This window comes from Oryctolagus cuniculus, chromosome 10, assembly GCF_964237555.1.
Source record: "Oryctolagus cuniculus chromosome 10, mOryCun1.1, whole genome shotgun sequence".
In the NCBI taxonomy this organism is placed as follows: domain Eukaryota; kingdom Metazoa; phylum Chordata; class Mammalia; order Lagomorpha; family Leporidae; genus Oryctolagus; species Oryctolagus cuniculus.
In genome coordinates this window covers 122,381,122-122,404,101 of record NC_091441.1, presented here as the reverse complement: position 1 = coordinate 122,404,101, position 22,980 = coordinate 122,381,122, and the positions used below count along the sequence as shown (strand labels likewise).

Genomic DNA, 22,980 nt, shown 5'->3' with positions numbered 1-22,980 from the left:
TAACCCAGTCTTTGTTCTCTGCCCAGCACCCAGTACCATACCCAGTACCCAGGAGGCGCTGAGTGCATGAAGCCTGCACTGCAGGCTGGTGTCAGGACCTAGGAAGCTGCAGCCAGCGTGCCCAGGACCCCAGGTGCTGCCGCGTGTCCCTAGGCCCTGCCGCGTGTCCCTAGGCCCTGCCGCGTGTCCCTAGGCCCTGCGTCCCTTTCCCGTGGAGCACACAGAGGCATCTTCTCTGAGCAGCAGGGACTCCACCCGCCAGCTGTCAGTCGGGCGCGCTACCTGCAGACACCTGGGGGCTGCTTACCGCGCTGATCCGAAGCCGGGAACCAAGCACCCGGGCCATTCTCCACTGCCTTCCTGGGCCACAGCAGAGAGCTGGACTGGAAGAGGAGCAACCGGGACTAGAACCCGGTACCCATATGGGATGCCGGCGCCGCTGGCGAGGATTGACCCAGTGAGCCCCGGCACCAGGCCCGAGAGTGTTTCATCACAAATCAGCAGCAGGAGGGGCTCATTCTGCAGCAGGTGCTGCCCACTCATTCTTAATTTCAGTGAGACTTGCATTGTGGAGATTCATGCCTTCCCCACGTAGAGCTGGGATACGTAACGTAGGCATTCGAACATGTGACTAAGCACGGTGTAGGTTATCTCATTAGCTCGTGTCTGGAGGCCAGAGGAGAGGACGTACAAATCAAGAAGAGGGTGCAACACTAAGTGGACGCCCTTGTGGGAGTCTGTTCTGTAAGAGTCAAGTCAGAACTACCGCTCCGCACGGCCTGGTGTTCCGTGACCGCCTGTCGGCCTGATGATGTACAGGGAGTGCAGGGTTGGCAGCGAGGCACACTCATAGGTCCCTGCCCCGTGTTGCCCACAAGAGTGTGAGCGAGTCAGGGAGGTGGGAGGAGAACACAGGCCTTGCTGAGCTGGGGAGAGCCTTGCTTAGAGCAGGCGTGGCTCACAAGGCTGCATTCCCCCAGAACCCAGGTTACTTCTCCCGGGTCCCCAGGAGGCTGCGCTGGGCTGCTAGTCTCAGGCAGCCGTTAGAAGTGAGCAGGGAACCTTGACTGGGATCCTGGGGGAGGGGGCACAGTGTGTCATCCACACCTGCTTCCTTGGCTGCATTTGCCACCCCCCCACCCCAGCACTCCCCAGTTCTGTGGGACCTCGCTGTCCACTGGCCCCCTTGCTGCCACTCTGCAGTGGTCAATGTGGCCAGGAGTGAGCGGTGAGGACCCGGAGCCAGGCTCCCTGGGGAGGACCCAGCCCCACCGTGGCTGAGCCAGGTGCCTGTGGGAGTCACCTGTGTGTTGTTACACGTGAAATGCTCTGAACAGGCGTCCACAGCTCTCGTAGAAGACATGTTCAACAAAAGGCAATAATTATAGAAAAGTAGAGGCAGCTCAGAGCCGAGGAAGGTGGGGGAACGCTCTCCAAACGCTCACCGTCTGAAACTCGGAAGCGTCAACTCCTGGGTGAGACTTGGCATCGTGTGTTCGCTTGTCCTCTCTGGTTCCCTGAAGTTTCTCACCTATCTGCTGTGATTGTAGGTTATTTGTGTTTTTAGAACGATGTTTGGCAAAGGGTTTTTAATCACAGATTAGTGGATCTGCAGGAGACTTAAAAATCACCCACTTTTATGTCCATTGTTGCCAAAGAAGGGAGCAGAGGGGCAGAGATGTAAGACAAGACGGTGTGGGGCAGACTCGGTCCCGTGTCCGTGCGGTTAGCCGAGGCCCAGGAAGACCTGCTTGGGGCCGCAGAGTCACACACGCAGTCCGTTGCTTTTCCTTTATGACCTTTGAAAGCCTTGCATAGGGAATTCTTGCGCGTGATCACTTGTTGTTTTGGGGTTCTCACCTCTGGGAAGTACAAGATGGAGAGGTGGAGACACCTGTGGGAGAGTTTCCTGTCGGAGCTTACAGTTATCTTACTAGACTCTAAACTCTGCTGTGAATGTGCCTCATCCTGCGAGGAAGGCACCTGCTGCTCGGGGCCTGTGAGGGGGAGAGGAACAGGGAAAGGTGCGTCACGTGACGAACGCGGCCGAGAATGAGAGCCCAGGAGTCTCGGGCAATGAGGCGGTGTCCGGGCTGTCTCTGCACCTCTCACGCACAGGTGCACAGCGGGTCCTGGAGAACAGTCATGGGGACTTTGCCTTTTTCCCTTTTCCTTGAGACTGCCTGGACAGTTCAGTCCTGCTTGTTGGACCTAAGAAGGGTGTTGAACAGTTTGCAGCCTGTGTCTGTTGACTGGGCTAGACCAAGGTTTCTGTGCTGATGGCTAAGAATTGTCGAGTGGTAGCCCTGATTAGAGTTCTATAAAGGAGGGAGAGAGCGGGGAAGCCGTCCTGTCTCATTGCATGTATTGTCGGGTAAGGCTGTGTGCGGGGTATGTGTTTGTGTGTAGCCACCAGCCCTCTGCACAGGTTATCCTTGGTTATCTACAAGTAAACTCCGCTTTTCTCAGTGTTGCCTCTGCTCCAGTATAAAATTAAATATTTAAGGTGTGCATTGATCATCTTACTTATCACGGAAATAAATGACCATGTTTTCTCAAGTTCTCACCTATTTTCCCACCCTAATTGTATTTTAGCCCTAAAAACCTGAACAAGGTCAGCCTGGAAGCGTTTACTCTTCTCACCTCAAATCAAGCCTTTGGCCGGCACAGCGGCTCACGAGGCTAATCCTCCCCCTGCAGCACCAGCACCCCGGGTTCTAGTCCCGGTCAGGGCACCGGATTCTGTCCTGGTTGCCCCTCTTCCAGTCCAGCCCTCTGCTGTGGCCCGGGAGGGCAGTGGAGGATGGCCCAAGTCCTTGGGCTCTGCACCCACATGGGAGACCAGGAGAAGCACCTGGCTCCTGGCTTCAGATCAGCGCAGTGTGCCGGCCACAGTGGCCATTTGGGGGGTGAACCAACAGAAGGAAGACCTTTCTCTCTGTCTCTCTCTCTCACTGTCTAACTCTGCCTGTCAAATAAAAAAAATCAAGCCTTTACCTCTGGGATGAGAGACCAGCTGATGGCCCCAGTGTCCTGTAGCTCCTGAGCAGCCAGGGAGCCAAGGGGACAGAAACAGCTGTGCTGGAACCAGTGCCGGCCTGAGAGCCGGGAGGGGGCGTGGTGGGGCTGAGAGGGAGCCCAGACCTGCCACCTGCAGGACGCATTCAGGCCATTGCCTGGCCCTGGGTGTTCTTGGCTGTGGAAGTGTGTTATTTTTAATAAGCTCTATCTAAAGTTCATTCTTGTTGCTTGCTGCTTCCATGGGCCATTTAGATGATGACAGCATCATTCGTGGACCATATAAAATTATCAACTTAAGCATTGGCCTGCTACAGTTTTATCAGATATCAGGTACCCACTGTGGTCGCCCTGGCAGGGCCAGACAAAATGATTTCACAGGCCTTACAAGGGTCCCCCACCCTTGAACTTTGGTCTCAATGTTTGCTCAGACCAGCAGTATGAGGCCCTGCTCGCAGATGGACACAGGCCACTGGCTCAGCTCTGTTCCCAAAGCTGACCCCAGTCTCAGCAGTGAACTCAGTGGTCACGCTTTCTAGATTCCGTGGCACTCGGTGAGGCTTTGCCTCAGTGGCCATTACACCTCCCACTGCTCAGAAGACTACACACCTGCCCCCACAAAGTTCCAAGTCCTTAAAAATGGAAAGGAGGAAACTAGAATATTCTGGAACTTTCCTGATGCATGTCCTGGGTCTAACAGATTTCCCTCCTAGTGTCCCGGACAGCACCAGCTTCCCCAGAGCCATCACAGCCACTGTTTGTCTCTGTGAGCAGCTCAGCTCTGCTTGCAGGCCACTGGACGAGCCAGGTGGTGGGCTCCACCTGCTCTTCCCTAGGGCATCTCTTTAGAGGGTAGACTAGATCAATAACCTCTTACTGATGGTGGAGCGTTGCAGCAGGCTTCGGGCAAAGATAGGCCCTCTACTCAGACAGCGTTCTGTGTCATTTACTGTCTAGCGTTTGTTCCAAAACTCTTGGCTTTATTGGACCCTCGCTTGTGATTGCAGCTCTGGCGTGGCTGTGTCGCAGCCCTCCTGTCTTGCTTCCAGTTCTCCACCAACAGCACAGGGTGTGTGTGCGGGCATTACACACGGCCAACAGTACAAGGTGTGTGTGTGGGTGTTACACATGGCCAACAGCATAGGGTGGGTTACACATGGCCAACAGCACAGGGTGTGTATGGATGGCCAGCAGCACAGGGTGTGTGTGCGGGCGTTACACACGGCCAACAGCACAGGGTGTGTGTGTGGGCGTTACACACAGCTAACAGCACAGGGTATGTGTACGGGCATTACACAGGGCCAACAGCACAGAGTTGTGTGCGGGCGTTACACACTGCCAACAGCGCAGGTTTGTGTGTGGGCGTTACACACAGCCAACAGCACAGGGTGTGTGTGGATGGCCAACAACACAGGGTGTGTGTGTGGGCGTTAAACTCAACCAACAGCACAGGGTGTGTGTGCGTTACACACAGCCAACAGCAAAGGGTGTGTGTACGGGCATTACACACGGCCAACAGCACAGGGTTGTGTGTGGGTGTTACACAGGGCCAACAGCACAGGGTGTGTGTGGATGGCCAACAGCACAGGGTGTGTGTGCGTTACACACAGCCAACAGCAAAGGGTGTGTGTACGGGCATTACACACGGCCAACAGCACAGGGTTGTGTGTGGGTGTTACACAGGGCCAACAGCACAGGGTGTGTGTGGATGGCCAACAGCACAGGGTGTATGTGCGGGTGTTACACACAGCCAACAGCACAGGGTGTGTGTGCGGGCGTTACACACTGCCAGCAGCACAGGGTGTGTGTACGGGCATTACACACAGCCAACAGCATAGGGTGTGTGTGTGGGCGTTACACAGGGCCAACAGCACAGGGTGTGTGTGGATGGCCAACAGCACAGGGTGTGTGTGTGGGTATTACACACGGCCAACAGCACAGGTTTGTGTGTGGGTGTTACACACTGCCAGCAGCACAGGGTGGGTGTAATGGGCATTACACGCAGCTGGGAGGAAGACGTCAGAATGACTAAAGGTTGTGAGACACTCTCCTGAACTGCCGTTGCTGGTCTCTAATCACAGTCTTGGTGGCTCTGGGTGTTTGGAATGCTTGACTAGCCTAGAATTTGGCAGTCAGTGTCAAAGCCTCTGGCCGGGCCAGTTCCATTTCACTTCATGGGGCCAGAGTCCTTGGATGGCCACTTGTCTGGTCAGCTAGGAAGCATCTTTTAAATGCCTGTTGTGTTTCACACGGTGAGATTGAAAAGATGTGATTCAGCCCCTGGGGACCTACAGTCGCAGAGGTACCCGAGTTAGGAGAGGGACTGAAGCTCATTCTCTACTGTGATTACTGATGGGGTTCCTAACAGTGGACCTGCAGACAGGGATCCGGAATGAAATAGGAAGCAGAAGCGCCCAGCCCGGAATACAGTTGCCTTGGGCATTCTTCGGAAAACGCAGTCAAACAGCAAATACTCACTGAGCACCTGCTGTGTATTTGTCTATTTGTCATTAGAGACGTGAACATTGTTGTGTGTACTCAGGGATTATTGTCAGACTAATTGCAGGCTGGGGTGGAATGAGGCCACAGTGGAGGAGCACAGAGAATGGGAGTAGCAGAGTTCAAGTTACCTTGTGATGAGCTCTGTCAGGGGGCAGGGAGGCCACAGGGAGACTGCACAGGGTTACAGCGTGGGGAAGGACCCTGGCCCGCTCCTGGGAACGAGCCAGGCTTCCACGAGGACCTGGACGACCCGGGACGGAGAGGATTCCAGGCGGTGGGCACAGTTTTTGTTTAAACCAGGGATGCACAAAGTCCCTCCCCAGGCAGAGTCTAACCATGGCCTGTTTCTGTAAATGAAATTGAAAATCGTTTTCCATAAAATGCTGAGTGTTCTTGGCTCACTCCGTACTTCTCTGTGATTTCTGTTGTTATTATTAAAAGCATTTCTTTTTACTTCAGTGCTGTAATTAGCCATTGCTGGCGTCTGGACGTGCCGTTGTTCTCATGAGTGATTCAGTGCTGGCGAACTAAGAAGTCCCTTGTCAGTTCTGATAGTTTGTTGTCTTCCCCATTTCTTCTGTGCCTGGCGTCAGTCAGCTAGGAGTTGTGAGCCTGTGACTGTCTTTTTAAGTTGAGCTGTCCTGGCCCACAGCCTGTTTGGTTGCATGGTGCCTACGTCTGCTCTCCAGCCCTCACGGTAGTGTAGGGGTAGTGGCTGGGACTGCATAGCCCACAGGGGCTAAACAGAGTCCTCACTCTGGCCTTTTATAGAAAAACTTTGCCAACCCCTGACTTCCATCTTTAAATATCTGAAGATTGCCCATAAAAATACTGGTTCTTTATGACAACAAAGACTTAAACTAGGCCAGTGCATATAGATTGAGGGAGGGTTTAGTTCAACACAGTGTGAGGAACTTACAGCAGTATTGCCTCAAAGAAGGCAAAAGCCAGCTTAAAAGATGATCTTGGTGGCCAGCACTTTGGCCCAACAAGTTAAGTGAGTTTTATAGCATCTGCATCCTGTATGGACACCGGTTTGAGTCCTGGCTGCTCTACTTCTGATCCACCTCTGTCGCTCCCCCTCTTCGCGGAGGAACGACACAGGACCCTGCACTGTTCTTTCGTCTGCTCGGCCCTCCCCGGGTTTGCTGCTGGTTCTCCCCGGGTTGGCTGCCGTCCCTTCCACCTCCGTGGAAGGGCGGCTCCCCCTGCCACTTTCCCCACTTCCGCGGGGGAGCGGCACACCGCCGGCCGGCTCTCTCGGGGGCTGCACAGGTGCTCCTTCAGATAGATGTTCCTCTTAGATGTTCCTGGTGCATGTTGTCTCTCTCCTCCTTTATAGTCCTCTTCCACCAATCCCAACTCTGCTACCCACACGCCGAGTACGCTGCTCTCCTCCAATCAGGAGCAGGATCAGCTCCTGCCGGTTATTGGTCGAACTGGAGGCAGCTGTGTAGAAGCTGTTTCCCTTCTCAGCGCCATATTGTGGGAGAGCAGATGCATAGAATAAGTCCTAATTCCAGTAACTTAGTCTAGTCCGAGTTGCTCCCCACACACCTCCCTGCTAATGTACCTGGGAAAGCAGCGGAAAATCACCCAGGTGCTTGGGACCCTACACCTGGATGAAGCTCCTGGCTCCTGGCTTCAGCCTGGCCAGCCCTGGCCATTGCAGACATTTTGGGAGTGAACCAGTGGTTGGAAGATCTCCCTCTCCCACTCCCTGTAACTCTGCCTTTTACATAAATAAAATAAACCTTAAAAAAAGAGAGATGACCTTAGGATGAATGGCGCATACTTGGAACCATTAATAAATTATTTTAGGGATTCAGATCGACCGCTGCTGTCCCAAGAAGACAGGGCTCCCTGGTGCGTCCACTTTCATGTAGAAGTTTCTGGGAGGTGTGTGTTTCTGTGTTCTAATCATCAGAAGGGAAGGAAGGAGGGGAGGTTGGAGTGAGGTCAAACTCCGGGTTTGTGTTGCTGCCTCGCAGGTTTCTGAGGCTGCCTAGACTCGCCTCGTGTGAGGAGCAGCATCGCAGGCACCCTGCTCTCTTCTGGGGGTGGGGGTTCTTCTTCAGACAGGTGTGGCCTCAGGCTCTGGGCACTGGCCTACCGGACAGCAGGTGGCGCAGGGGGAGGGGCTTCGGAAGCTCCAGGGGGCCTCACGGGTCTCCTTCAGGCAGGCACGTGAGAGGTCTTGTTCAAAGAGCAGAACGACAAACCCGCTCACGGGGATTTCGCTGAGTATTTTTGAATTAACGGCGTGGCATCCTCTGACTTGTTTCTCGAGAAAGGCAGCATGATTCTTTTCCAGTAGAGAATCCCACCCTGTGGACGCTGGTGAGCGTCCTCTGTGGTTCAGTTGTGAAGGCAGGGGCTGGCCGTACCTTGGGCTTCCTTCTCCCGGCCCTGTGTCCTGCAAATCGTACTTAGACAAGCTCAGTGCGCCACTGGGTTCTCTTCTGTGCCCTGTGAACTTCTTGTTACCTGGTTAAATTCTGCATTCTTACCAACACCAAGACAGCCGCAAGCACAGCCCAGGTTTAGAAGCGGGGCAGTCATCGCCACCGGGCATCTGGGTTCTCGGCTGCTGCTGGGACTCCCGCGCCAGCACCGTCCCGGTGGCCAGCCCACAGGACACCTGTGCTAGCGTCGGCTGGAGCCTCCTCGTCTGCTCACAGATAGGAGAGTGACTTTCAAGTGTGGTCCAGGAGCTTGTTAGCAATGCAGATTCTCGGGCTGCATCCAGCTTCCCTGAACGAGAAACGTGGGCCCTTTGGTGATCTAAGAGTGTACAACCACGGTTTTGGATGAAACACTTGGGAAGCCAGTTCCTTGAGTAGGTGCCTGCCTGTGGCCGAGCCAGAGTGTGCCAGGGGCAGGAAGAGGAAGCTCGGGCCCGGCGCCCCCTGCTGGGCGCGGGCGGTGGTGCCGGTGGCTCAGGGGAGATGTGCCCAGTGAGCTGTTTGGATGGAAACAGTGCTAAGCCCCTCCCTGTCTCTGAGGACTCTGAAGTGTGGAATTCAAGTGCTGGGACTTTCGCGCTTGCTCCTTGCCTCTGGACTCCGAAGAGCAGGAAAGAACAGGCATTCATGAATGAAGACATTTCCTTACCTTAGGTATAAAATAGATACACGGCTCGGCTGCCTGCTTGGAACGGAAAACACACATTGTCCGTGTTAGCAAGTCATGCGTGCATGCAACAGAAAAGGAATGTCGCTGGGGTCTCATTTCCCGCATGAGCCAGATTGTATTCTACGGGCTCACTACTTCTCTGTTACATTTTCCCACTTTTTAAAAATAATCGCTGGCGCTGCCGTAGCTCACTAGGCTAATCCTCTGCCTGCGGCGCCAGCACCCCGGGTTCTAGTCCCTGTCAGGGCGCCGGATTCTGTCCTGGTTGCTCCTCTTCCAGGCCAGCTCTCTGCTGTGGCCAGGGAGTGCAGCGGAGAATGGCCCAAGTGCTTGGGCCCTATAGCCCATGGGAGACCAGGAGAAGCACCTGGCTCCTGCCATCGGATCAGCGCGGTGCGCTGGCCGTGGCGGCCATTGGAGGGTGAACCAACGGCAAAGGAAGACCTTTCTCTCTGTCTCTCTCTCTCCCTGTCCACTCTATCAAAAATAAAAATGAAAAAAAAATAATATGAGGGGCTGGTGCTGTGGCGTAGTGGGTAAAGCTGCCGCCTGCAGTGCTGGCATCCCATATAGATGCTGGTTCGAGTCCCAGCTGCTCCACTTCCAATCCAGCTCTCTGCTATGGCCTGGGAAAGCAGTAGAAGATGGTCCAAGTCCTTGGGCCCCTGTACCCATGTGGGAGCCCTGGAAAATGCTCCTGGCTCCTGGCTTCGGATCAGTGAAGCTCCGGCCGTTGCAGCCATCTGGGGAGTGAGCCAGCAGATGGAAGACCTCTCTCTCTCTCTCTCTCTCTCTCTCTCTCTCTCTCTCTCTCTGCCTCCCCTTCTCTCTCTGTGTAACTCTGACTTTCAAATAAATAAATGAATAAATCTTTTCAAGAAGTTATTCGAGGATGGAACAAGAGTTCCAGAGAAACCCCATCGACTGCCTCCATCTCCTAGCCTAATCCCTCCACAATCGGCAGGTCAACTGTAGACCAAGGAGGCTCCCAGTACAAGGTTGGTTGGCGGAAGGACTTAGAGAAAGCACTGCTGTCTTTATGGGGTCCTTTGTGTCTTGAAACACAAAGAAAACAGTTTTTGAATTTAATGCAGATAGTAATGGCCAGAACAGTTCAAATGAAGAAAATAATGAAATAAAAATAAAGTCTGGGCAAGATGAAAACAAAAGGAATAGTTCACAGGTATTAGAGAGAGAGAGAGAGAGAGAGAGAGAGAGAGAGAGAGAAGGGAGAGAGGCAGGGAGGGAGGGAGAAGAAATGAAATATGCAAAGTTGCAGGTAGAACTGGGGAAAATGCCTTCCCTCGTTGTTACGACCCGGCACTCGGGCAGGCTTTCTGTGGGATGGAAGTTCTTTAAGCAGAGGTAAACGCGCCATCCCGTCTCTGATGCGCGTCTCTGTGCTGCAGCTGTCGCCTCCCACACGGATCTTCTGTGCTGGGACTCTGGATCTGTTGCTCACGTTCTATAGCCCTGAGCACGGAGCACTGGGCGTGAACCCAGACAGCACTCCCTGTGAGCAGGCAGACGACTTCCGCAGTTCGTTTTGTCGAAGGTGATTTTGTGGGTGAACGTAGACTGGGAGCCGCAGTGGTGACACAGCGACTTCACGCCTGGGCAAGGTCCACGTTTGGTGTCACAGCACCCGTGTGTCACAGGAGGTCCTGCACCTGCACCTTTTCCCCACTGTCACAGATCTCTGGCCGCCACAGTTTGTTTTCCTTCTTTTTTTAAAAGATCAATTTATTTATTTGAAAGTCAGAGTTACAGAGAGAGAGAGAGAGAGAGAGGTCTTCCATCCTCTGGTTCAGTCCCCAACTGGCCGCAATGGCCAGGAGCCAGGAGCTTCTTCCCGGTCTCCCACATGGGTGCAGGGGCCCAAGGACTTGGGCCATCTTCTACTGCTTTCCCGGGCCATAGCAGAGAGCTGGATCAGAAGAGGAGCAGCTGGGGCTCAAAGTGGCACCCACATGGGATGCTGGCACTTCAGGCCAGGGCATTAACCCGGTGCGCCACAGCACCAGCCCCACAATTTGTTTTTCTACTCCTGGTTCTGCGCTAAGGGTTTTAAGGGATCCAGAAAAAGTCAGAGGAACTCCCATTGCTCCCAGGGGTAGAGGCGTCGTGTGTCCAGACAGCCATGAAGAAGCTAGGAGACGGCGGTGCTGCGAAGGGCGCCCGAGGTGTGTGAGCTGTCTTGTGTCGGGAGTTATTTACTGAGCACCCGTTAAGTGCGGGCTGCAGAGGAAGCTCGGATTAGGGCTGTGAGGAAGACGCACGGCCTGCCGTTCAGCGTCTCACCGTGGATGTGCAAGGGGGACGCCAGCTACACAAACAAACCAGAGACTGAGAGCTGTGAGGGGAGAGAGAAATAGGTTAGAAACCCGAGGCTGTGTCACCGGAGCCGAGCCAGGAGCAGGAGAAAGGCCGTTCGTGCGCGGTCAGGGGACAGGAGGAAGAGGAAACCTTGTCCTCACAAAGGCGCACGCCGCTCCGAGATCTGCGCATGGCAGTGCGTGGAATTCATTTCCTTTTTATGAATTTTTTTTTTAAAAAGAAAGTGTTCGTAGACCAGGGTAGGCGCTGTGGCACAGCAGGGAAAGCCAGTGCCTGTGTTGCTGGCATCCTGCAGGTGTGCCGTTTGGAGTCCCGGCTGCTGCACTACTGATCCAGCTCCCTGCTAATGTGCCTGGGAAAAGCAGCGGAAGATGGCCCAGGTACCCGGGCCCCTGCCAGCAATGTGGGCAACTAGGATGGCGTTCTGGCTCCTGGTTCCAGTCTGGCCCAGCTCCAGCTGTTGCAGTCATTTGGGGAATGAGCGAGCAGATGGAAGATCTCTCTCTCCCTCTCTCTCTCTCTCTCTCTCCCTCCCTCCCACCCTCTCTCCCCCCATCCCAATTCTGCCTTTCAAATAAATAAAATAAATCAGAAAAAAGCAACTGGTATATATTTTTAAAAAACCCAGAATGTTCATGGAAGCACTTTGGCAGTAGATGAAACTGGAAGCCCCAGTTGTCCATCCACTGGTGTCACGGGGGGCCTGTGTCCCCCAACGGCTCCTGACCCCAGTGTCCTGAGTGTGACGTCACTGGAAGCTGGGCTAGAGGCAGCGCAGATGGGGTGAGCTGAGATGAGCTCACGGTAGACGAGGAGGCCCCAGCCCAGTGCGATAGCTGTCCTCACAACCTAACAGCAAGACGGACAGACAAGGGGTCGTGTGACAGCCGCAGACAGGAGTGACACAGCTGCAGGCCAAGGAGAAGCAAGGATTGGCAGCTACCACCAGGAACGAGGGAGAGAGGAGGACGGTTACTCCCAGAGTCTCGGCAGGAGCCCCCGGGCTTGGGGAGGATCCGGTTCTTTGGCTTTGCGCCCCTCAGCTGGTGCACCCTGGGAAGCTCTCTCAGCAGCCGGTGGGTGACTCTGGGTGGGGAGAGCTGGGCAGCAGAAGGAACAGAAGGAACGAGCTACTGTGTGCTCTGCACGGGGGTCGCCTGGGAGCCATGGAGCCACGAGAAGGGAGCCAGACACAATGGGCACGCCATGTCTGATTGCCCTCCCCGGAAATGCCCAGGAAATGCAGGCGTCCGCAGACGGGGAGCAGGCAGATGCGCGGCTGCCCAGGGCTGCGCCTGGCCGCAGCAGGCACTGGACTGAGCCCAGAGGCTCTCACGGGTGAGGCGAATGTTTTAAAGCTGGGCCGTGGAGGTGGCTGCGCAGCTCGCCAGACGTGGCAAATCTCTGATTTACACCTACGATTGTGCATTATTTCTGTGTGTAAATTTTACCACCAAAAAAATGTGTTTTAAAAAACGGAAGGATTTCCTGGGAAGCGGTGATCCCGGAGGCAGAGAGCTCCTGATGGTTTCAGCTCCTCTGAAGGCTGTGTCGGGGTCGGTGGGACGCACGAGGCGGGGAGGCGACAAGGCAGGGAGGCGACGAGGCGCCTGTGGAGCTCAGCACCAGCCGGGCCGGCTGCTCGGACGTGAGCACCAGGCGGCGGCGGCTCAGCGTCAGGACCCTGGACTCTGCACTGCTCCGTTGTTTCTGTGCCCAGAGCTAGGTTGCGTGAGATGTATTTGCCCCTTGGAGTGATGTTCACAGCGCACTGGAGGGACATCCTTTATAGGTGATGTTTACAGCAGGAGGAAGGCCGGGAGGGAAGGTAATCACTCGCGAGACACCCTTGGCCCCGCTTTATAACCCGATTGTCTCATCTTCCAGCTCATGACACTGCAGTGAAGACCTGACGTCCCGGGAGCACGAGAGACCTCTGTCTCCCAGGGCAATTCTTTTTTTAATTAACGGAGCTTACAGCCGCATACACAGCAATAAAAGGTGTGAACGCGCTCCTGCACTCCCAGCCCTCCTGCAGGTGTCTGGGGGCCGTGTTCAGCCCACAGCTGTCGGCAGCTTGGAGAACTGCCTGTGACGTGGTCAGGAGCCTCTCCAGGCTCCCAGGCCTCTCTGTGCATTGCCCAAGGGCAGGCAGACCCCAGCTAGGTGCAGGGGAAATGGGGGGTGGGGACCAGAGACTGCCCCCAAAAAGGAGGTCGAGTGTGTGTTGGCCTGCGCCAGGCGTGGACCCAGTGTATCACAACCCGGCTGGTGGGGGTGCTCGCGGCAGCGGCGATGGGCCGTGGGGCCAGAGTTTGAGCTCAGAGCACTGATAGTTTGCTGTGGGGTGGCAGGTGAGCTGCCGAGCCCCTCCGGGCCCCGAGCCTTGTCTGCCCAGTGGATCGTGGGAAGGGCTGCCTTGGAGCTGTGCTTCAGCCTTGGAGTGGTGAGCGTGGCTGCAGGGAAGATGGCTCAGCAGGGCTCAGTCCTTGAGACCAGAGCATCCGTGAACGCTGCGCTCAGCATCCCAGAAGCCCCCCCAAACACACACACACAACCACCACGCCTGCCTACCGCTGTACGAAAGGAACCAGTCTGCACTTGGGTCCGCAGAGCTTGCTGGACGATGTGTCCTCGGTGTCAGGGACTGGGCTCTGCAGAGGAGCATACTCAGTGCACACCACGCTGGGCGGGATGCTGCCCTCGGTTACTGCTCCCACCTCGCCTGTAGCCCTTGCTGCTGAGTCCCTGGGGCTCCCTTTTCTCTGGCTGTGGGAGCCTGCAGGTGCGATGGCTGGTTGGTCTTATCTCTGCGAAGCCAGAGAATCCCCAGCTCTCACTGGCATGGTGGGATCAGACGTCCTGAACACACCCAGAAGCTGAGCGGGAGTCGGCACATGAAGGGTGAGAGCGGTGGTGTGCGGGTCGAGAACACCGACGAGCAGTCGTGTGTAGCATTTCCTTATGCACCATGCACTCCACTGGGCTGTGTTGCCTTAGCTGTGAGTATACGGTCATTTTCCAGGACTTAAGAACGGATGGCCGTCAAGGTAAGGGTGCGTTGGCCAGGTAGGCACCGCTCAAAGTCGCTTACCACAGGTGCTGGTTTTGTGTTGGTTCCGAATATGATAAAATTCAGGCCTTGGTGTTACTGCGTGTGTACTGATCCGTGATTCATCCAGTTCGGCCTTGGAGGTGAATGCAAACACGGTGAGCACAGAGTGGGTGCCCAGAAACCCGGGCGCCGTTACGGGTGGAGTGGAGCAGGCGCGTCCTCCCTACGTGCTGCTAAATGCTGTCATGTGTTCTCCAGTGTCTCCAGAAAGATCACATTCTTCATTCCTGGTGACTAGCACTTTTTTGGTCTTCATTTTTTTTCTTCAAGACTGTCTTTTTGAAAAAATTAAGTTGTGTGCCTGGAGAATCGGAGGCTAGGCTGATGGCGTGTTCCCGGCGTGGAGATTTTTCCATGCCAGCGTCGGGGAGAAGGGCCAGGATGCGGTGACTGGAGAGACGGGCCCCGCCCTGAGTGCGGGGCTGACGTCAGCAGACACGCATGGCGTGGAAGGTGCCCCAGGACTGAGCGGTCTCTGTTTCTGTTTCTTCCAGGGGTGATGGGCGAGTATGAGCCCAAGATCGAAGTGCAGTTCCCAGAAACAGTCCCGACCTCCAGGGGCGCCACGGTCAAGCTGGAGTGCTTCGCCCTCGGAAAGTAAGTTCCGGCTCGCTCCCCCGCCCTCCCGCCAGCGTGGGCCGCTGCACTGGGCCGTGCACCGCGCACAGGGCCCCTGTCGGAGGCCAGAGAACTTCCTCTCTGTCACTCTATCCATGCGGCTGATGCTGCCTCACCCGGGAGAGCGGACGGGTAATGGTGCAGAGAGGATTGGGCTGTCGGGGTTGACCTGGCCACAAAGGAGCCGGGACAGGAAGCACTGTGTTGTTACTGTGACCTGCACGGTGACACTGAGCCAGCGTGACAGGGAGACACTGTCCTTCCTGGGAGACACAGACTCCGGCTGGGGGAGATGTGGGCTTTGGCCTGGCCCGGGGAGATGTGGGCTTTGGCCTGGCCCGAGGTCCTGAGGAGGCAGCACACGTTTCTGGATTCCTTTGCAAGTGGCCAGTCTCTTGCCCCTACCTGCTAATCTCCCTCTGCTCTGCTTGGAGCTAGGTGAGCCCTGCTGTCCCCTGAGGGAGTGTCTGTTGTATACAATCATCTGAAAACCACACAAGCCCGATCCCTTGGCCTGGGGCACCCTGGGGAGCCAGTGAGCTTGTCCCTGAAGATGGGCAGTGCAGGTCAGCTGGGATCCCCGTGTGCAGGGTCCAGCAGGGGCTTTGGCATAAACGACATCTGAACGCGCATCTGAAATCAGGTGGTTTGCTGGGGTGCGGATCTCAGTGACCTCTGGCAGTCTCTGCCCAGCCCCGTCTGTCCATGTGAACGTCCAGCCCCTGGGCGGTCAAGCCTGTGAAGACATGTGGTCCGGCCCTGCCAAGGCAACCACGGCAGTGCTGCAAACTCGGGAAACGCACAGCAGGCTGATTGTTAAACTGACAGTTTGGTGTGGCCTGAGCGTGCCTTTGCCCTGGGTGCAGCCAGGGTCCCCAGCCCTGCCCCCGGTTCTCCCCATCTGTTTCCTGTGCCGATTTGTGGACTGGGCCATGACACTCACTCCCATCCTTGCTTCAGCTGGGCATCCATTTTTAATCGTTTCCTGCCTTGCCAGCTCCAGGGAAGAAAGGCAGCCGTGTCCCACTGTATCGTTCGCTCTGGTGGGAGGGTTATTTTGGTTTCCACGAGCTTGCAAGCCGCAGCAGCACAAGCTCTCGTGATGTCTTTACTTTGTACCCCGCAATCGGGGGGTGACTTTCTTACGTCCTGGAAACTCACCACCCTAAATCAGCTGCGACATCGCTGAAGGACCGAATGCCGTGAGACATTAGGAGTCGAGTTCTGAAGCAGTGTGTGACGCCTAGAGGTGCCCTGACTTACCACCGAGAGGATGAAGGCAGATTGTGGACAGGACAGTGTGGTTGTGTTTTGAAAGCACTCGTGTGTGCGTGTGTGTGCGTGTACGTGTGTGTGTGCGTGTGTGCATGTACGTGTGTGTGTGCGTGTGTGTGTGTGCGTGCGTGTGTGTGTGTGCGTGACCAGTGGGGAAGGGTGAAAGCAGGTGCCCGGGCTGCCCAGGTGTGTAATTGCAGAGCCTGCAGTGAGCCGCCTTCCCAAGTCCTCTATAGGGAAGAGGCAGCACGGCTGCACGGGAGCCCACCGAGCTCGACTCCTAATGTCTCACGGCATTCGGTCCTTCAGCAGTGAAGAAACCCCGTGTGCACCTTGTAGGTGGCACCAGGGTCACGCGGGGCTCCTCTGGGCCCTGCCGAAGTGCAGGTCTGTCACACCTGGCTGAGGCAAAGCTCCGTGACCAGGTCTCCATCACCACGCACCCGACCCCGGTTACCCCTACGGGGATTAAGCACGCATCTCCTCGAATGTGAAGACCCAGAACGTTCTTTGGGTAGAGCCCTTTCTGCATTTTAGTTGGCGTCTGTCTGATGAACTTGACGGTGGAGTTGGCGTCAAGTTTGGTTTATAAAAACGCCATTTCTCTCATCCAGTGCCAATGGCAGACTTGAGAGAACCAACAGCCAGCCTCTGTAGATCGCACGATTTGAGTGGCGACACCTGAGTCCCTGAGCCGTCAGAGGAGGTGGCCTCTGTCCCATCTCTGGTGCCGTGGTGGGGATGCTGGCAGCCTGCTGGGCCTGTCCCAAGGAGCCTCACGCTGGGCCCCACTGCATGGCAGTCCCAGGGTACAGACCTAGAGGTGACACAGAGCTCCCAGGGGACCGGAGGCACAAGCTCCTAGGCTGTTAGTGCCTGAGCCCTGGAGCCGACACGTACTTTTCCCCACGTCAAGTCAGAGGAGCTGTCAGGCTCCCAGGGAGCGACAGACACCTCATCTCCGTGGGAAGAGAGCGGAAGAATTCCCGGCCACCTTTCATCGGCCACACGTGTGCAGAGACATGTTTATTTTAACATTTATGTATCTAGGGAAAAACACATGAACATAAGCTTGTGAACAGATCTCATTTTGATGATGTTGTACGGAGGATACCTTATATTATTTAGGATGAATGTGTTCATGTGACTTTAAGTAAACAGTGAGTAATAATACTGTAGGAATGTGGAGAGGGGGGACCTTAGGAGTAGTGGAGGAGTGAGTAGCGTCTGGGAGGTGCCGCCGACAGCTTCGGAGTTTGGAGGGGTTGCCGGGAGCGTGGGTCCGGCCGGAGGTGCGGTTCCCTGAGACATGAGCCCCCTCTGTGTTCTCGCTCCCAGTCCTGTGCCAACCATCACCTGGCGAAGAGCAGACGGAAAGCCCCTGGCCAGGAAGTCCCGGAGGCACAAGTCCAGCGGGGTCCTTGAAATCCCCAACTTCCAGCAGGAGGACGCTGGGCTGTACGAGTGTGTGGCGGAAAATTCCAGAGGGAAGAATGTGGTGCGGGGCCAGCTGACTTTCTACGGTGAGTCTGATTCCTGCCCGCCCTGCCGCACGGCCTCCGGAGCGGGGAGCTCGGGCCCACACTTGTCTGGAGGGGCCGCGCCTGCCTTCTGTGTGGACCTTGAGGGCAGTGGGGCGAGGGGAAGAGATGAGGGTTTGGGCCGGAAGTGGGGGTGAGCACACCTGCCAAGAAGCCTGGCCCCCCACCCCCTAAGCCTGACACAGGAGGCAGTTGGTTACTCCTGCTCCTGGCCTGTCTCCTGATTTTTGGAAGCTCTCTGCTTCTCTCGGGCACTGCTCTGGGGCTTGGCTAATCCTCTGTAGTCGCTGCTATTGGGTGGCAGTTTGATGGGGCAGCACCAACAATGCAGAACGCACATCGTCCAAACTCAGTCCTTGTCGGAGCGCCGGGAGGCAGAGCTTTCCCTCCCCAAAGACATTGTAGGTGCCGCCGCTCCTGTTGCAATCCGGTCAGCGGCACTGACCCACACCTCTCGCTCCTGGTCACTGCGGCCTCTCCTGGAAACCCGGTTAGGGCATCAATGTGCAGTCCGACACGGTTCGCGCTGGACAAGTGCTTTGAAAGCCAACTGAACTCCACCAGGTTGGAACGGGCTTGCATCCCTTCTGTCTGAAGTAGAGGATGTAAATGTGATGCGTTGATAATTATTCTAGAAAGGTTCAGTCCACAACAGCGCCCACCACAGTGATGAGGATGGTTCTTCTGGGGCAAGTCGCAGCAGAAAGCGTGAGATGTTCTTGTGCCTGCAGTCAGTGGCAACCCAGAGCTCTCCTTGTTTCGCAGTGCTTCTGCCAGAGCTGTTTGGTGTGGACCGGCGGCCTGAGCGTGGCGGGCAGTCATGGAAGATGGTTCAGGGCTTGGCTGGGAACCAGGAGGCAGTTTCTGAGGCCAACCTTCAACACCTGTCCCTCGGGGCCTCCCCCTGTGGACGCACACCTGACCTCAGTGGTGGGAGGGCACACGGCTTCTCGAATGTGCTTCATGTGATAGGGGCACAGTCGCCGGAGTCCACTAGTGTCTCCTTGGAGTCATCTAGAACACTAGAGGGATAGCCCTGCCCATGGCACATGGCAGCCGGGACTTCCGGCCATTGCGCTTTCTTGAAACGTGGTCGTGGATACCGTATCTGACCGGCTGGCGTTAAGACTTCACAGCCGACAAGTGGGAGACAGGAGGCTGGCGGGGACGGGCGGGGCGGGGTGGCACCGGGTTGTTCATTGAGATGCCGTCGCGTGCCTTTCAGCCGCCCGGGGCTGCCTTCTCCTGCCAGTGGAGTAGCCCGGAGCTGTCGTTGACTCCAGCTGTCCTGCAGATGCTCAGGGAACTGGACACCGTTGCTCTCTGTCTTCTTGCTTGAATGGACTTGCCAGTTCCGCGTCAGCTGTCCCCGGACGGCACTGAGCTGCTCACCTAACTGAAGACAGCTCTTTGCACTCTCATGCCCTTTAAGCAAAGCCCCTGCTTCTAGCACGTCTAGAAGGAACCACACTTGTTGCACCTGGGGGTGGACAGCGCCTCCCCCCGGCCCCGGCCCTGGACGTGGAGTCGGCCCCGGTGAGCGGTGGCTGGCTCCGGCTGTGTGCAGGGCCGGGTCTTGTGCACAAGTCCAGCTCTGGACATGGAAATCAGGTGGGAGCAGTGCCCTGTAAGCCACTGTGTGCACAGGGCGGAAGCGCCTGCCTCCTGAGGGTGGCACTGCCTCCCCTGCACTGGCAGCCTCCGCCGTGGCTCCTGCCTGCTGCGCACGCCTGCGTGCTTCTGCGTTCCCTTAAGGAATACGTCAGCAACGCAGATGTCGCCTGGCTCCTCCTTATCACAGGAGAGCTAAAGAACGGCCGAGGGCTCGACTCTCGTGTGTTTTGGTCTCGGTTTTCCCAGCGCCGGTGCCTAACACCGGCTGCCCAGATCTCCGAGATAAATGGCTTGTTACCTCCGCACTGGTGAAGGGCCCCAAGTCACTTAGCCGGGAACCTTCTGTCATCGGTTCCCTGTGGCGTTTGCCTGTGCCATGCTCGGGGAATCTGCAACTTGGGCTTGAGTTTAGAAACAGAAATGAATCTGTTTCTGTCGCTGACTCCAGGTGGCCACTGGAGCAAACCTCAGCCTGCTCGCCCTCTTCTGGCTGGACTCGGGGCCGGCCTTGCCTTGTTCGGCTCAAGGCTCCCCGCCATCGTCCCAAGGGCTGCTGGGCAGCCTGCCTGTGCTCCTGCCGTCCCTGTTTCCAGACAACAGAAGCCCCTGCTCTGGGTCCATGCGTCCGCAGTGGCCCTGGCTGCAGGCTGCCCGTCTGCCCGCTTTGTTTCTGCCGCGACCCGTGTTGAACTGGTGTCGCCAAGTGTTCATCTTCCCTTTCAGCCATTTTTCAGCATGAAAAACCTTCTAAAAATAGATCTGTTTTTCAGAGGTCCTGAGCTGTGGGTCTGGGTGACTGGAGGTAGACGTTTCGCCTAAATGGCTTCATTCCCTTGTGTGTTTGCTTCGACAAGGATGTGTCCATTGTGCACTGGTGGCCAGCATGGTCAGCACCGGGGGCCACCCTCCAAGCCCCAGCGAGGAGCAGGTGGCCTGCAGACAGGAAGCTTCCTGTTGTAGGAGGAGGCCCCAGGACACGCGGTCTGGGGACAAGGCACAGGGGGGAGGCAGCGGTCGGCAAAGACCAGTCTGGGAACCACCATCACAGCTGAATCCCAGAGGCTGCGGCAGCGCCAGGCTCCTGACGGGAGAGGCCGAGAGCTGCTGGGTGTGTCTGCGAGGCAGGAAGGGAGCCAGTGTGCCCAAGCCCCAGTGAGCAGGGCACGAGGCTGGCCGCATGCGCCAGTGCCTGGAGCCCGTGCAGAGCAGGGCTTAGCCTGTGCGTCGTGGAAACCACTGGGGATTTCAGGCAAGGGAGTGACTCTGTGTGACTTGTGCTGTAGAGAGAGAGAAAAAAAAAAAAAAAAGATTTACTTGACTGTGTGGTTGGGGGCGGTAGGAGGGGATGTAGAGAGATCTTTATCCACTGGTTCATTCCCACCAGATGCCCACAGCAGCTGGGGCTGGGCCAGGCCAGGCCAAAGCCAGCGACCAGGAAGTCCCTGCAGGTCTCCCATGTGGGTGGCAGGAACCCAAGTACTGGGACTGTCACCTGCTGCCTCCCAGAGTGTGCATCTGCAGCAAGCTGCACCAGGCGCTGAGAGCAGCCAGTACCTCAGCCAGGCCCTCTGACCCAGGTTGTCTTAAAATATATATATATAAACTATTTGAAAGTCAGAGATAGAAAAAGAAGAGAGAGAGACCTCAATCTTCCATCTGCTGGTTCACCCCCCAAATGGCCACAACAGCCAGGGCTGGGCCAGTCTGAAGCCAGGAGCCAGGAGCTGCTTCCAGGTCTCCCACGCGGGTACAGGGGCCCAAGCACTTGGGCCATCCTCCACTGCTTTCCCGGGTGCATTAACAGGGAGCTGGGTCAGAAGTGGAGGAGCCAGGATTCGAATCAGCACCCACAGGGATGCTGGCCCTGTAGGCACCTGAGTGTTCCACACCACAGCACCGGCCCCTGGCCTGGGTGTCAGCCACTGAGCCAGGACACACACCAGCTAGTGCTTGGTGAACACCCATCTGGCTGCTGAGATGCAGGGATGAGGGGGAGCCGGGGCAGAAGCAGGCAGAGTGAGGCCGCCTGGCCAAGCCTCCCCATGGGGTGGTGTTGGTGGTGAGGACACGGACACGGGCTGGAAAGTGCAGGGGCTGGACGTGTGAGCAGCGGGCAGGGCACGGCCGTAGCCCCCAGGTCATAGATGAGGAGCCGGATGCCCAGGTCCACCACGGTCAGAAGCTGAGCCAGGGTCCAGATGCTAGGCGGGAGGTTCTGGAATGTGGGTGTGTGTCTGAATTACCTGGGCCATTTCAGAGACTTCACTTACAGGATCCGGTGGGGGGGGGGGGTCCCAGGGGACACTGCCTGAGAGGCTTCTCTGGGACGGCACCATGGGAAGTGTGCCTGCCTGGGGGGCGGGGGGGGGGCGGTTTGCAGGTGGCAGAGTGGAGCTGGGGGTGAAATTCCACCACAGAGACGCGGTGGCTCCTCCCCTGTCAGGCTGAGCCTGGCTGTCACTCAGGGCAGCACCCAGCCCCCAGAGCCAGTGGGGGGAGGGGCGGAGACAATTGTTCCTGCAGAAGGGAAAGAATACAATGGGTTCATTCACTCGATAATTACCCGTTTTTCCAGTTCATTGTGTCTCCCTAATCACTTCCTCTTCACCCAAATGGGGAGGTAGAAATTACAGTCCCGGTTTAGAAGACTGCAGCCTGAAGTAAGGGGCCCTGGAACTCAGCGCCTCCTGGGACAGCTCCTCCCCTGTGCCGCAGCCCATCCTCACACCAGGCAAGAGGCCAGGTGGGAGTCAGGCGGTCAGCAGAGTCCGGGGAGCCAGGGCTGGACAGGCCTGTTAGGACCAGACCTTTGAGTGCTAGAGATTAAGCCCCAGAGACAGAAAACGAGCTTCTCCAGGGTCGCACGGGGAGGGGGCGTCAGCGCTCTGAGCAGGGCTGCTGTCCCTCGCTGTGTCCCTTTCCCACTAATGCAGCATTTTAATGCAGCGAGCGAGGGTGCGGCCCCACCCGTGCCCCCAGTGCTCTGCCTGCGCGTTGCACACTCAGTGTCACAGATGAGGTCACGCAGGTGAGCGCTGCCTGCCTCCCTCTGTTCTAAGCCGCTGACCTGGTTGTTGACCCAAAAGGGCTCTCTTCTCTGCCTCCGCTTCCTCCCCTGCCCTCCTGCACGTGGCCCGTTAGGCTGCACGGGCAGTGTGGGCGCGGTGCGGTGACGCTGTACCCAGCCTCGGGGCTGTCCAAGGTCGTCCATGCCTCTGCATAGCAGTGTATCTCCACGACTCCCCAGGTGTGCAGGGGCCCACCTGGGATGGCGAGATGACATTCAGACCCGCGAGTGGCTTACAGGGCAGAGTGGCCGCGACCACTCCAGCACACAAGGTCGCTCCTGGCAGAGCGGCCGTCTCCCTCGTTTGTCTGCGTCAGGACGAACGCCAAGGCCCTGGTCCCCACCCTTGTCATGGAGGATTGGGTCAGCAACCTCTGCTTCTCTCCTTCATCACGGCCAGCCGCAGGGCCTCAGGCAGTGTACGTGGAGATCCGGTTGCAGGGGACGCTGGCTGGACGCAGCACAGGAGCGAGGCTGCGGCCCCACCCCGCCAGAGACCATAAGAAAGAGCCGGAAGTGGAAATGCGGTTCTCGCCCTCTGTTGCCACAGGTGGAGTTATGCTTTGCCCCATCAAGGAACACTGTGCATGTGGGGGCCGGCGCTGTGGCACAGCGAGTTAACGCCCTAGCCTGCAGTGCCGGCATCCCATATGGGTGCCGGTTCTAGTCCCGGCTGCTCCTCTTCCGACCCAGCTCTCTGCTGTGGCCTGGGAAAGCAGTAGAAGATGGCCCAAGTGCTTGGGCCCCTGCACCCACGT

At 56.9% G+C, this 22,980-nt stretch overlaps 1 protein-coding gene across 7 annotated transcripts in view; it reads left to right on the top strand.

The window, feature by feature from the left end:
* CNTN4 (contactin 4) overlaps window positions 1-22,980 on the top strand; it is a 734,964-nt gene that overhangs the window by 580,368 nt on the left and 131,616 nt on the right. For all 7 annotated transcript variants that reach the window (XM_051831896.2, XM_051831894.2, XM_051831892.2 and 4 more), the window contains 2 exons: window positions 14,602-14,704; window positions 17,339-17,523. In XM_051831896.2, coding sequence (XP_051687856.2) covers window positions 14,602-14,704; window positions 17,339-17,523 — 288 coding nt within the window. The remainder of the gene's footprint in view (window positions 1-14,601; window positions 14,705-17,338; window positions 17,524-22,980) is intronic.